At 38.9% G+C, this 16,125-nt stretch overlaps 1 protein-coding gene across 1 annotated transcript in view; it reads right to left on the bottom strand.

Moving 5' to 3' along the window:
* Positions 1–16,125, bottom strand: part of LOC126183868 (polypeptide N-acetylgalactosaminyltransferase 16-like) — a gene marked incomplete at its 5' end in the record, with an annotated part of 550,930 nt that overhangs the window by 43,068 nt on the left and 491,737 nt on the right. Inside the window, 2 exons of the mRNA XM_049926159.1 lie at positions 3,953–4,045; positions 4,127–4,253. Of these exons, the coding sequence (XP_049782116.1) occupies positions 3,953–4,045; positions 4,127–4,253 (220 nt within the window). The remainder of the gene's footprint in view (positions 1–3,952; positions 4,046–4,126; positions 4,254–16,125) is intronic.

Below are 16,125 nucleotides of genomic sequence, written 5' to 3'. Positions count from 1 at the left end.
AAAAGGTGTGCAACTATTAATTTTAAATTTCTCATGTGACAACTTCAGACATTGCAGCTTACCTATACTTGGCCTTATGCACTGTGATTCAATATCGACAATAAGAAACTAATCTGCCTCCTGGAGCAATACATCACAGTAACTCTAGCAATCACTCATAAAAATTTATGGAGATGTAAGCTTTTAGAATGGATATTTCTCTTCTGGAGGTACAGAGCTTCAATGTAAAAGTGAAAGGTGTTGAAAGTACACATAAGTAAGAGTTCCTCAGTAAAAGTAAAATGTGTGGGGAGTAGAAATAAGCTATACAATAAAAAGTAAATAAATTTGAGTATCTGTTTTGGATAAACAGCATTATAGCAAGCTGAAATGAATGCTGAATATGCAGCTAAAGTGACAAATTTAGTTAATGGAACCTTCATCTACTGTTGGGTTGCAGAGAGGACACTGTTTAAAGAAGTAAACAAAAATAAACTATGTTAGCATGAATCTCCAGACACCCTAATAAATCTGCTCATTTTGACAGTGCTGTACACATTAAATGAAGTACAATCATAATGGATCATACACACAAGTCTGAGGTACCCTCTGCAGATGACCCAGCACTGCCACTGAGCATAGCTGAGCTAGCCTTAAATAGACTGATGCCCATGGCGGGTTCTGATGGTGACCTCATACACACAAGTCTGAGGTACCCCTGCAGATGACACAGCACTGCTGCATGTATGGCCTTTTGAAACTACATGCATGTATCACTGCAGTGTCGTTATAAATCACGGGAGATAACTGAGAGGATTCAAATGGGACATGATTGTTGGGGTCCATGTGTGAAGCATTCCATCATAGAGACAACAGTGTGCTTAACCATTAATCTGGCAGATCTAAAACATTAACTGACAGGAACTGCAAGCTTCAGCTTGTTAAAATGTTTTGTTATTCAGTGTAAATTATAGACCTTTTGTCCAGTTGAATATGATAAAGACTTTTCATACATGTTTTTCTTTTCCTTAATGTGATGCGTGTTACTTGTCAGTTTTATGTTTAGTAAAATTCAGTGCACATTAATTGTATTTATGTTTTGTTATAATGTAGTACTCAATAGTTTTATTGTGATCATGCCAACCATCATAACAACTAATGTCAATACTGAAAACTTCCATACTGTCCAAGAATGACAGCAGTTGATGGTAAGGCTAGATGTGAACATTTTAAGTGACAGTCCCATGCAAGACTGTTTTGAAAGTTCACCCTCTGCAATACATCACATTTTATGTATAAACATGGAAAGGCAATGGCTAGCTGCTGTGTAACGTTGAGTATAAACATGACTATGTAGTTCCAGATGTACACATATCAAACAACTGTAGATGGCATAACCAATACATTATATCTCTATTACTCAATATTGATCAGATCTTGATAAACAAGTACAAATATGCCTATAATATACAAGTTGTGAACATGGATTTTGGTGATCATAATGCTCAAATTCTTCCAATGACTATTTCAGGACACTCAATTCCCAATAGAATATGACACACTGTAGGGAATTTCAGTACAAAAAAATGTGAATATTTTTGTTCTCTCCTAAAGGGTGAAATCTGGAAAGATGCATATGATTGTAATGATACCAATGTGAAATATGATAAGTTTATGGCTACATTCAAACATTTTTTGAAATGGCTTTTCCCAAGAAAATAACTACATTTAATTCTACTCAAAAAACAAAAAAAGTGGATTACAAAAGGAATTGGATATCATGTCAAAATAACAGGAGATTGTATGAGTACTCCAAGCAAAATACTAATCCTGACTTTATTCCATACTTCAAAAGATACAAAAGAATACTAATGCGAGTTATTTCAAACGCAAAACAACTAGAAAATGGCAAAATATTGCGTAATCCCAAGAATAAAACTAAAGCCACTTGGCAAATAATAAGGAAAGGAATGGGCACCAGGCCAGTTAATCACAGAAATACAGAGCTGATTAGGAATAAAAATAAACTAACTGACCCTAAACATGTGGCTAGTGCTTTCAACAATTATTTCTCTAACATAGCATAGCAGTTAATAAATACACACCTTGACAAACAGCCAGCCAGTCACTCAGATCAAAAGATTCATCCAAACACATTATTCATGCATCCAGCAACACCTGAGGAACTGTCAAGAATCCTAAAAGAGTTACCTAATAAATATTCATTGGGTGTTCATGAGATACCAAATGCTATTATCAAAGTCAGTGCAACAGTTATTGTGGAACCACTAACAGACATAGTAAATTCATCTTTTGAGAGTTGTGCCTTTCCAACTAATCTGAAAACTGCAAAAGTAACACCTTTGCATATGAAAGGTGCAAAAAGTGATATTGATAATTATAGGCCAGTTTCAGTATTGTCAGGCTTCAGAAAAATAGTGGAAAAAAATGTTCCTTAGAAGATTAACAGTTTTGTTAAACAAAGAGAGCCTGATAAGTGACTCCCCACATGGTTACAAAGCTGGGAAGTAAACTCAGACAGCAAACTTTGCTTTCTTAAATGAAGTATTAAAAGCAGTGGATGATAAGCAATATGTATCTTGGATATTTCTGGATCTTACTTAGCCTTTGATGTTATTGATTATGGCATTCTCTTGCATAAATTAAGTAAATGTGGAATTAGAGGCCAGTATGAAAGGTGGCTCCAGTTGTATCTCAGTAATCAACAGCAGATTACAGAAATGAAACACAAAGATAGTGAAACAAAAAATTTCTAGTTTTTACAGTGATGAGGAGAAAATCAAGTATGGAGTCCCACGATGTCAATTCTGGGACCTGTCCTATTACTACTGCATATAAATGGTGGCTTGTAAAATACATTATGGAACCACTGTACTCTTTGCAGATGACACCAATATTCTAATTAAATCACAGAATGAGGGAAATCTGCAGGAGGCTGCAATATCAGTTATGCATACCTTAATGCACTGGTTCAGGACCAATAAGCTCATCAAGAATTCTGAAAAATCTGTGGCAGTTAACTTCCACATCACACCCTGTTTTCACTATCAAAGGAAAAAAATGTGTCAAAGGTCAGTAATACAAAATTTCTAGGCATTCATGTTCAGTCAAATCTAAAGTGGGAGGTGTGCCTAAACAATTTAAAAAAGAGACTGAATTCACTAGCATATGCTGTCAGAATCAAAAAAGATTATCAAGGTGATAAAAAAAGCTAAATGTAAGGATCCCTGTGGACCCCTTTTTAAAATTCTCAAAATATTGCCATTGCCTTGCTTGTATATATATATGAAATTCTAATTTTCACAAAAGTGAGCATCTTAAAAAAGGAAGATTTCTTCACACACAACTATGATATACAAACTTATGAAACTAGACACAAGAAGAACCTACACATGAACACAGTAAATACAAATTTATGCAAAAGAGGAGTGTATCATACTGGAGCTGTGTTATATAACCATTTGCCTTCTTACCTAAATTGCATACCAACATTAAACGCATTTAAAATAAAGTTGAAACAGTTCTTGCTTGACCACTGCTTCTATTCTTTGTCTGGATTTATGGAACATCATAATAAGTAAACCTCATTTACCAAATTTTACTAATTGTCAATTCATAATATAGTTTATGTTGTGCTTATCATGTCATCTCACTTAATAACTGCTATTATAACATGTAGAAGCAACATAGTACACCAATCTAGATTATTATGTATTTTGATTATGTCAACAATGTAGTCAAAATGACTACTGTATTGTAAAGTAACTAGGTTTACCACTGTCCTGTACCACATGTACAAACAATGTATTAAAATGATTCTTGGAAAAATAAACAAATAAAGAATGAATGTTATTAGTTTTCTGACTGTACATTTTTGTGCCAGAGTACAGAGCTTCTTTCCCAACTTAGGACATTTTTGCCAATTAATGAATGACTTCTATTGAAGGCATACCTTCCAATCTCAACATCAACAGCATTTGGCCTTGCTTCATAAAAAAATGTCTTGTATTCTTCAAGCCACACTTCTGCTATACGTCTGCTGTTCCTAAAAATTAATTTTTTCACTGTTAAGTAATTTGCATAGACTCAAATTTGTACTAGATAATGCTGAAGGATCTAATCTTACCTGAGATATGTTTGTGCATTTCCACGTGGGAATGAATAAGGATGCTTTTTTCGGAACACGTGTCCCACTCTGCTACAGGGAATGATTTCAAGCCTTCCTCCACACAGCCATGTCTTGAGAGAAATTTCTAAATAAATGAACAACTAAGTCAAAATTCGACTTGTAATACCACTTGTCTGTTGTAGGAATACATAATTTGGAAGAGAAGAGGTAAGAAGCAGGTTAGAAAAATTGGACAAGGCAAATTTCAAGACTGATTCATGAGAAGATCAGTGGAAGTTAAAATAGAAAAAAAAAAAAAAATTACCATACTAAATCCATGGATGTTAATAAATAAAACATAAATTGAAATCAGGAACGAATAAATTAAAATTGAAGGGCATGCAACAATATAAGATGAAAAATTTGATATTAAATTGGAGATAGAAAATATCAAAAGAAAGTCAAATGGATAGAAAGTGAGAGAGAAAGTTGCATCAAATAGTTAGCTACTAATAATTTGATTACCTCTGCAAAACTATAATTTAAAACTAAAGCCAAATGAAAAGAGGAAAATAAATATTCCATACTAAACAACAACAGACACACCAAAGGAATTATTTGTGGGTATTTGACAGGTAAAGTCACTGCTTAACCAAACTTTTTTGGTGATGTGGCTTTTTTACCATCTTCAGGTGACTGATAACTGCTCCCAAGGGACGTTGATACTCTGTAAAAATGGTAAGGTGTGATGGGGCAGTGTGAGTCATATCACATGTCTCATTACTATCTTTTACTGCCATCCTACTGTCATTGTTTTTTAACTTATTTCATGTTGTATTTTAATGATCCAGAGACAGTATCTCAGTCCATACTGAATTCAATTGCGTTTCCAAACTTCTCATAAAATCCTAAGCTGAAGAAGGTTGATTGTTTTTTAATGTCCCATTGATGACAAGTTGATTTAAGGTAGTCCAAATCTCATAATGAGGCTAAAATCAGCAAAAAGCATATACCTTACACTGATCAGGCAGAACATTATGACCACCTACCTAATAGCTGGTATCATGTCATATCACTTAATAACTGCTATTACCACATGTAGAAGCAATGTAGTACACCAACCTTTGCCTTTGGCATGGATAACAGCAGTGAGGCATTATGGCATGCAAGCGATGAGGCCTTAGTAGGTCGCTGGAGGGAGTTGGCACCACCCCTGCACACACAAGTCACCTAATTCCCATAAATTCCAGGGAGGGGGGGGGGGTGATGAGTTCTGATGCCACATTCAATCATATCCAAGATGTGTTCAATCAGGTTAATATCTGGTGGCTAGAACATCAATTGGAACTTGTCACTGTGTCCCACAAACCACTCAATCACACTCCAGGCCTTATGACTTGATGTATTATCTTGTTGAAAATGGCCACTCATTCTGGGAAACATGATCGCTATGAAGGGGTGTATGTGGTATGGAACCAGTTTATGATACTCCTTGGCTATTATGGTGCCTTGAACAAGCTCCACTGGACCCATAGATGCCCATGTGAATGTTTCCCAGAGCATAATGAAGCTGCCGCCAGCTTCTCTCCATTCCACAGTACAGGTGTCATGGTACTGTTCCCCTGGAAGACAACAGATTTGTGCCCTCCCATTGGCTTGATGAAGAAGGTATTGGGTTTCATCAGACTGTGCAATGCTTTGCCAATGCACCAACATCAGGTGCTGACAGTCTTGTGCCCATTTCCATCATAGTTGCCGTTGTGGTGTTAAGCCAATGTTGTGGTGTTAGTATTGGCACACGGATGGGTCGTTGGCTGCAAAGGCCCATTGGTACAAGTGTTTGGTGCACTTTGTGTTCAGACACACTTGTACTCTGCCCATCAGATCCGACACAGTTCACCACCTGTCCTGTTTTGCAGTCTGGCCAGCCTATGATGTTCAACATCTGTAATAATGGGTGGACACCCTACCCTACAACATCTGGTTGTGGTTTCACCTTGGTTTTGCCACTTGTTAAAGACACTCACCACAGCACTCCCCAAACACTTGACAAGTTCTGCAGTTTCCAAAATGCTCATGCAGAGCCTCAGGGCTATCACAGTCTGCTCTTGGTCAAACTCAGATAGATCACGTGGCTTACCTATTCTACACACGGACAGCACGCTCACTGACAGTACATGCATCATGCATGTATCTGACTAGCAGTCATTTCTTGCCAGGTGATGCCGCTATCGCCTTGATGGGTTTATATTGATAGCTGCTCAGTGGTCATAATGTTCTGGTTGATACTTTTCTGGTGATACTGACACCAATAATTCTATGTCATCAATCACACCTTCTCTGTGAGATTAATCAAGACTATTAGTGTTTTTGCTGTTGTGACTATTTTCCTCTTTTGGATACTCAAGCCCAGAGTCCTGTTCATTTAAATAATCAGACTGTAAGCATTGTAATTTTCTCTCTCCTTGTGTACAAGATGGTGCACTTCCATAGCTTGGTGGTCAGAATGTCTAGCAGCTATGAGGAGGACCAGGATTTGATTTCCAATACTGCCACATAAGTGAGAAGTAGGGGATCAAAGGTCAAGAAAGTTGACAGCAACTGGGTGTGTGGTGTGCTGACCCCATGTGCCTCCATACCACATCTGAATGATGCCATTGGCAGAAGATGACATGGCGGTCAGTTGGTCCTGCTTGGCCCATCAGGGTCATAACATGGAGCTTTGCTTGCTTGCTTGTGTATAAGATACACAAAACAAATTCACTTTGAGAATTGTGGTGAATATCTGGAACCATGTAAATTCAAATGTGTGCATAGCAGGCACTCTACAGATTGTGATCAATGGAACTGTTAATTTTCCATCTCCTCAGAATGTTCGGGCTCATGATGGTGCATTCTGATTCTCCTCCACGGCCACAGTAAGCTACATGGGAGGATACAGAAAACTGAGATATTTCACAACAGTTTGTAAGGGTTTGCCTTCTTTTATTTTTTCATTGATTGTCCTCAGTGTCGACATACTGGCTGAAAAAATAGGGGGTGGAAGTGCAACTACTTTCTACTGTAAATGATGTAGCTGACAGATCCACAGTTGTGTTTCACAGTCTTTTACTTTCACTGTTCACAACCCCCCAATAATCCAAAGTTATATATGGCCAGTGCACTATTGTTTAAACTTTCCATAAGCCTGATTAATAGTTTTCAGGTGAACATCCTCATACTGCTACAAAAGTTTACTGTTGAATATCTATGAGCAGTAGAAACATAACCACATAATTCATAGTTCTTTTGGAATAATCAGGTACCCACGGAGCAGACACTGTCATTGTTTTACTGCATAGCCTAATTGTGTAACACTTATTTCATAGTTTAGTTGAAGCATTGTCGTTGTTGTGAGCAACACAAGTTTCTCGTCTGAAACTCGGCTGTGGACTGACTGTCTTGGGACCAAAAATTGGGCCCTTATACATACTCACAATAATAGGTACTGCAAGTACACGGTGTTAGAAGTTAAATTTACAGAAATTACAATTAAAACTTAACTCACTAAATTAACTGCATACATCGAAAAATTTGTTCCTTTTAACACTTTCTTCTAATACAAGAGTTAGGCCAATTTATTAGTTTAAATGATGAAATTAACACATATAATTATGTAAACAATACTTTTGAAAAAAAAAACTGTTAGTTACTTTGGAATTAATTAAGGGCTGGCTTTGCCAAATAGATCCTTTAAGAATGCTATTGTTTCATCTCCCAAATGTTTATAATTATACAGAATTTATATTTGTTTATATGTCAACAATAGAATTTAAGTTACAAAACAATGACTGATTTCACCCTATAATGAAAGATACGAACTTGGAATAGTCAAAATAAATTAGAAAACCAATTACATACATAAAACTAAGCACAAATTTAGATCTGTTGTTATATTCTTTAACACTGAGGGCCAACCTTTCTCTTTTATGAAAATGCAGATTATACTCATGTATGTTAATGGTAATTAGTTAAGAACAAAATGAATTTTAAGGAGGCAGATGGAAAAACAAGAGGGGAAGTAAAATTATCCCAGCTTGCTTTGTCACAAGTTCATTTTCATAAGATCACAAATAAAGAAACCTTGTGGTGTGGACCTAGCAAGACAAATGACAACAACCAAAAGTAAGGCCACAATGAAACTTGATCAGCCTCCCAGGGAATATAACTGATGAAGTTGTCTCCCGAGTGCAGGCTAAGGGTCCAAAATTCACTCTGATTCCAACTCAATTACCAATTGCAGATTTTGTAAGCAACAAGGAACCACAATAAGCTAATTCTTTACATCAGCACAAATAAGTCCACATCATCAAGTCACACTCCTATGTGCTGGACCATAGTTCATTGCATTTTTTATTGTTGTAACTGATGTTTTTGTTCCTTATGCTCAAACCTAAAGCCCTGTTTGTTGAAACAATTAACTCATGAATGCTTTAATTTGCTCAGTTCTCCTTCATCTGAAGTTTTTGCAGCTCAATGAGCAATTTTCATAGATGATGATTTCCAATTTTCAGGTTCATATCAAACCAGCAACAGTAGCTCCATTGTGACAGCTTTGACTCAACCCACATTAAAAAGTAGGTATTATACATACTTGCACTCTTAGGCACTCATCCATAGTGGGAAGCAGGAGTTACCTAAATATGCTGATAATCTTACCAGAGCCTTTACAAACAATATCCTGCCCATCTAGTCCAATCCCATGTCATTTCTGTTACACCTATTATGGCAGAAAGTCTGTCACCTCCGTGAACCAGTCATTTACCAGTGCTCAGTATTACCCGATCCTTTAAAAATTCAACCAGATCCACTAAATTTCATTGTGCCCTGATGTTCAGAGCACTGTGAGCTAATACAACTAACTGCTGGGAATCAGCAATTCAAATGTATGTCGAGTAACATACCCCTAAAGGAAATGGTAACAACGAATAACTGGAGCATCAGTCATAATGCTGAAGAGGCCATTACAACAGCCACTGAGGAACAGGGTGCAACTAGCTACAGATTGTGGTGGGTATCACAACAAACAATGCTTGCCCTCTGGGCTCTGAGGTCACACTTGAACCATCCTAATTACTGTCAGAGAAGTTGAGAGCCTTTCTCATGGGATTTCAACAAAGCTCGCAATCTGCAGTATTGTTTTCATAACTGATTGTGGGCCCCTGGTTGTGAGTTGGGTGGAAGGTGTGAACCAGTGACTTTGAAGGTTCTGGCACATGATAGGATGTCACTCCTAGACTTGCATAAAGGGATGAGAACTGTAGGTATTCCCTATATGACTCTGGGGTGCACTACATATAAGAGGTTGCTACCCAGGTGGAGTACACATAAGTACCCTGAAGTATTAATATAAAATCCAAAGAAGTACACTCCATAGATGAGACTATTTACATTGTGGTGGAAAATTACTAAAACATTCACAACAAATTGTAATGGTTTGAAGCACTCCTGTAATACTAGGCACATAATGCAAGCTGAAACACAAAATTGCAGTAGTGAGGTGATGGGGCAATTCTAAACATATACCAAAATGACAGGGTATTTGGAAGCTGAGGTTGTGTATTCATTGCAATAGACAAGAAACTTAAATTCACCAAATAGAAACAGAAGCTGCACAAGAGATTGTTTGTGTAAGACTCAGTATCAAGTGTGGACATAAATGTATAATTTTATCTTGATACTAAAAATCAGACTCCCCCCAAATATGTAAGTAAAAATTTTAGAAAAAAATCTTCGATCACTAGTACATACACTGATCAGCCAAATTATTATGACCACCTTCTTAATAATGTGTTGGTCCACATTTGGGAAGAAAGCAATACAGCTACAATTCTGTGTGGCATGGATTTCACAAGTCTTTTGTAGGTTTCTGGAGGTAGATGGCTCAAGATGCTCAGTGCATATTTCGAGCAGCCATTCTCCTGAACAATATCTGGAGACAACCTATTTGGTGTTTCTGAAAGACTTGTGGCTGCACCAGCACTGTACTCTGTCATCAGATCTGTAACAAATTTCTACCTATCCTGCTTCACAAAGTGAGCAAATCTCTAATCTACACATTCTGTAATGAGGTGTGGATGTCCAACAGCTTGTCACCTACTTCTGGCTTACCCATCCTTTAAGCACTTTCCATAGGTGTTCACAACAGTAGTATGATAAAAGCTGGTCAAATTCACTATCTCTAAAGTACTTGTTCCTAGGTGCTGGTTAGTAACAATCTGCCCTTTGTCAAAGTTACTTATGTCAGTAGATTTCCAGCTGATGCAGAGTGTAACTTTAGTTTGTATTAGTGCTGCTTCTCATGATGCAATTAGTAATGGCTGCTTATCTCATGTGGATGTCCAGACATGAGCTTCCAGTTTGCAATATGACATCACTGAAGTCCTTTTGACTTCAAAAATTATATCCATTGACAATACTGGCATATTTTCAGTGTCATGCATGATGGGTCACCCTTTATGCTAGTCAGATACAGTACCTGGTTCCTACAATTACTACAGCATGCCAGTTTGAATACTAGATGGAACATTCATATCTTACAAGCATTCAAAAAAAAAAAAAAAAAAAAAAAACAACCTGAAAATGTCCCTCATTGACAAAGTGACTGAAGTTTTTCAAAGGAAATATTATCATGTAGAAGAAGGTGTAATCAGACGAATGATGAACACTAACTTCACTTAACGAAGATTTATTTAGCATTTGCACATACAAGAGTGCGGAGTGAACTGCATATGGCCAGAACACATATTGTACATTTACAGTTACAGAACATTCCACTACAATGATTCTTGACACTCAAACTGAATATAGAAATTAAAATTGTACAGTTCAGGAGAGTTTTGAACTCACCACCCTCCATACAACAGTCTAGTATCATAACCACTACACCACAGTGACTGCATTACTCAACTTCTTCTGCAACATTGCTCCCTCCTTCAGAGAACAGTGTGTCTGTGTTGTGTCCTCCTAGTCCGGGAACGAGTCATAGGTCATGCATACTCCGACTCCTAATGACTGATGTTTGCGCTTGTGGTGATTTTCTTAGAACTTCCTTTGCCACTATGCTCTTCATCACCTTTCCACTTGTTGCCTGTTGCTGAAGCTTCAAATTTACCCTGGGTTGCAGGATCCTTATAGTGCTTCATTCGAACGACATGGAACGTATCTCTGATCTTTCATTGTCTTGTGTCGGTGTCAAAATCTTCAACTTCATAAGTAACATCAGATAACTGTTTTACAACCTTATAAGGTCCAAAGTAGTGCCTGAGGAGCTTCTCAGAGAGACCAACCTCCCGCACACAAGTGAAGATCCAGACGAGATCACCAGGCTGGTAGACAACAGCGCAATGGCTCGTGTCATACCTTCAGCGATCGTTTTTTTGAGCCTGCAGCATGTGTGGAGTTGATCTAACTGCCAAGCTTCCTCAGCTCTGGTTAACACCTGGCCGATGTAGTCATCGTCCAAGTCATCAGGATGTAACAGTGTCCATCGTCGTAGTCGCCACACGCCCATGCACCAGGAAAAATAGCATAAATCCTGTGGTGTCTGGTTTGGCAGAGTTGTAGGCAAACGTCACGAAAGGTAATACCTCATCCCAGTTGCTCTGCTCAACACTGACGAACATTGATAGCATGTTGACCAAGGTCTTATTAAGGCATTCAGTAAGCCTGTTAGTTTGTAGATGGTAGTGAGTCATCATGTGATGAGTAATGTTGCATCAACAGTTTATCTCTGTCACAAGATTTGATTGAAAAACTTTCACTCAATCCGTAATTAACTATCTTGGGGCACTGTGTTTTAATACAATGTCTTCCATGATGAATTTGGCTACCTTGAGTGCTTCAGCTGTTTTCACAGCTTTTGTAATGGCATAGCATGTCAGATAATCAGTACAAACAATAATCCATCTTTTGCCACTAGCAGACATTGGAAATTGTCCAAGGAGATCAATCCCAGCACTCTGGAAAGGCATTTCAGCTGTTGGAATTGGTATGAGTTGACCAGGTGGTTTCTGAGGAACTGCCTTTCTCCTCTGGCACTCTCGACAGTGTGACACATGGTGACAGACGCTCCTAAATGAACGTGGCCAGAAAAATCTCTTGCAGATCCTATCGTATGTCTTAATAAATCCTAAATGTTGGGCCTCAGGTGTGTCATGGAATTTCTGTAGAACATCTATGTGCATGTGTTTAGGAATCACTGGTAGCCACCTCTTTCCAAATGGATCAAAGTTTTTCTTGCAAAGTAATCCATTAACTACCTTAAATTGTCCTTTCACATCTTCTGACCAATTTAAGGCAAGCATGATTTGAGATATCTTGGCATCCTTCTACTGCTCAGCAGAGAGATCCTGGAGCGCAGTGAGACAGTCACTATCTTCATCAAAGTCTTTATGGTCTTGCACAGGGATTCTTGAGAGACAGTTGGCATCTTGGTGTTTTCTTCCACTTTTGTACACTATGGTAATGTCATACTCTTGCAGACGCAGTGCCCATCTGGAGAGTCGTCCTGTTGGATCCTTGACCTGTCAACCAACAAAGTGAATGATGGTCTGTAACAACTTTGAATGGCCTTTCATAGAAATGCTGTTGAAATTTTCACATGGCCCAGATCACAGCAAGACATTCTCTTTCTGTAGCCGAGGAGTTTCTCTCGGCTTTTGTAAGTGTCCTAGAAGCATAGGGTATAGTCTTCTCTTTTCCATCCAAAATTTGCACCAGAACAGCACTGATCCCACACCCACTGGCATCTGCAAGCAGTTCTGTAGGTGCTCTCTCATCATACAGACCAAGTACAGGGTCAGTTGTCAGAGCATTTCACAGCACATCAAAAGAATCTTGTTGGGCACTACCACAGGTAAATTTAGCATAGGCTTTTAACAACTCTTGGAGTGGCCTGACTTTGATAGAAAAGTCTTTGATAAAACGGTGGTAATAAGAACATAATCTGAGGAAGCTTCTCACATTTCTAATACTTTTACAAATAGGAAATTCCATTATAGATCTTACCTTTTCTGGGTCTGGCCGCACACCTTCGTTTGACACAAGATCTCCAAGTATTTTGATTTCTTTTGCTCCAACGAGACACTTTCTTGGATTAAGTTTCAGTCTGCCTTGTAGGAGACACTTAAGAACATCCCTCAGTCTTTTTATATGTTCATCAAATGTCTCTGAGAACACTATAATGTCATCTAAATAACTAAGACACACCGTCCACTTCAGGTGACTTAGAAGATTATCCATCATCCATTCAAAAGTTGCTTGTGCATCACACAAACCAAATGGCATTAACTTAAACTCACACAGGCCCTCAGGGGTGATGAATGCAGTTTTCTCACGAGCTGCCTCATCTACTCCACTTTGTCGGTATCCCGAGTACATGTCCAAGGTTGAGAAAAACTTAGCCCCTTCAGACTATCTAGTGTATTGTCAATTCATGGAAGGGGGTAAATGTCCTTTTTAGTTATCTTATTAAGCTTCCTGTAATCAACACAAACGCACCAACTGCCATCCTTCTTCCTAACAAGAACTACTGGTGACGAACATTGGCTCTGAGAAGGCTGAATGATGTCATTCTTCATCATTTTCTTTACCTCATTGCAAATTATTCAACATTCTGTTGCTGACGCGTGGTATGCTCCCTGGCTTATTGGTTGATGGTCTCCAGCGCTAATCTGGTGCTTCACTGTTGATTTGTCTAATTTGCTCTTCACCTGTGGATTGAAGCATTCAGAGAAATCTTGAAGAATGGCAAGTAGCTTCTTCTGTTGCTCCTTAGTGAGACCTGGTGATAGTCGAGCTAGAAGATCTTGTCTTGTAGTGGTAGCTCCAATTTCGCCCACAGACTTGGCATGGGAGGTTTCTATGATGCTCAGCTGTTCAGCAAATACTGGCTCAGTGTTTGCTACATACATGCATCTTGGAAAGATCTGATGTCCTCGACGACAGCTAACTATTCATAATTCACCGAATACATTCTTAGATGAGATGACAGAGGCTGGGATGACCAAGTTTTCTTCAGTGGTATGCTTCTCTTACATTCCACTACAAGATTCACAGGTTGATGCATGGGATGACATATGACAGTTACCTTTCTAGTGCTGGCTGCAGGAAAGATCACATCATCCAGCACACATAGTCTCCACACACTCGGATGCGCATCTTCCTGTCCACAGTATCTCATCTTGTCTAGCATAATCTTTGACTGACCACAATCTATAATTGCTTGAGAAGCTTTCAAAAAGTTCCATCTGAGAATGATGTCATGTCTACACTCTTGTAAGACGATGAATTCTAAGGGCTTTTTATGGCCACTTATACCCACACAAATGACACATCTTCCTGTAGGTTTTACATATTTCCCATTAGCCACCTTCAGCAGAGGTGTTTTGTTGTCGATGAATACGGTTTTATGCAACTGGCGGTGGTACTTCTCTGAAATGACAGAATATGATTCTCCAGGGTCCACAAGAGCTTGGGCTGGTTGGCCATCCATGAGGATATTGACGCAGTTTCCTATAATTTTTGTAGTGATCAATGGCAGAGGATTTTTCTCTTCAGCGGCCTCACCTCCAAGGAAGGTCACACCCTTTAGTTTTCCAGGTTGCAGTGGCTAGGTGATTGGCTGGAGCTTCTAAATGGCAATGGAGACCTTTATCGGCGTCTTGGCGAACATCCTCTTCAGCGGCTAGCTTGCAGCGATGGTGACCCATGTCATCCTGCACCCGCATCTTCTTGTTCATCTTCGTTGTCCCGGAGCTGGTGTTGGCTAAGATCAGTCTGCTGTCTTCTGGTGTGGGTGTCGTCAAATATCTGCCACCTTTGTTGACAATAGTGCACCACATGTACCAGTCGTCCACAGTGGAAACATACTGATTGGTTATTCTGGGTCCTCCAGACAGCAGTCTTCCTTGGTGCCCAAACAGGTTCCTCATGGGGCATTGCAGAAACATAACTTGCCATGGGTCTTGACTTTTTCATCGTTTTAAATGGAAATGAAGGATGAGAGATTGGGTTCAATGTTTGTTCCACTTCTTCCCTTATGACCTCTTGAAGCATCTTGGTTTTTTGCTCGCCGTGCAATCCAAGTGCCTTCTGAACTTTCTCTCTGACTATCTGATGAAGAACACTTGTGAAATCAGTTCCTTCCTCCATTGCAGACATTGATACAGTGTTTGGAAGCCGTTCAAACTTCTTGCATGTAATTCTTTTTTGATGCATTGTCTTGATATACTGTCACTATTTTAAGATGTCGTCTGCTGTCGAAACCTCCTTCAGGAGTAGTGCTTGATACATGTCCTCAGCAACACCCTTCATGAGATGTGCAATCTTATCTTCCTGCTTCATTCTAGGATCCACTATTTTACACAGCTCCAAGACATCTTGAATGTAGGATGCTGTAGTTTCTCATGGGCATTGTGGCTTGCACTTTAATTTATATTCAGCATTGCTCTTCTGTCATTGTGTGTCACCAAAATACTTGCACAGTTCTGCCTAGAATACTTCCCAGCTTGTGAACTTCTCCTTGTTGTTCTCACACCATTGCTTGGCAGTGCCCTCCAAGTAGAAAAATACCTTAGCCAAACACACGGTGTCATCCCACTTGTTAAATTTGGCTATACACTCATATACCTTCAGCCACTTGTTTGGATCTTGGTCATCATCACCAGAGAAACCGGAAGGATGTCTCATGTGGTACCACACAGCTGCTGTCATTGTAATGTCCTATTCTTCTTCTGTCTCCGATAGATTGCGATCTGTTGAATATGGCTCGAACTCAGGTTTCTCGCCACGTAAACGGTGGCTGTTTCGTGGCCTGATGGGAGCCACTGTGTCATTGATAATGTGCACTATCACAAGTTCCAATACCCAGCGTCTCCACCAGAATAATGTCACATAGATGAAGGTGTAATTAGATAAATGACAGATACTAACTTCACTTAATGAAGGTTTATTCAGCACTTGCACATACAGAGTGA

The sequence above is a fragment of the Schistocerca cancellata genome, chromosome 4 (genome assembly GCF_023864275.1).
Source record: "Schistocerca cancellata isolate TAMUIC-IGC-003103 chromosome 4, iqSchCanc2.1, whole genome shotgun sequence".
NCBI lineage: Eukaryota > Metazoa > Arthropoda > Insecta > Orthoptera > Acrididae > Schistocerca > Schistocerca cancellata.
This window is presented reverse-complemented; position numbering and strand designations above follow the sequence as displayed.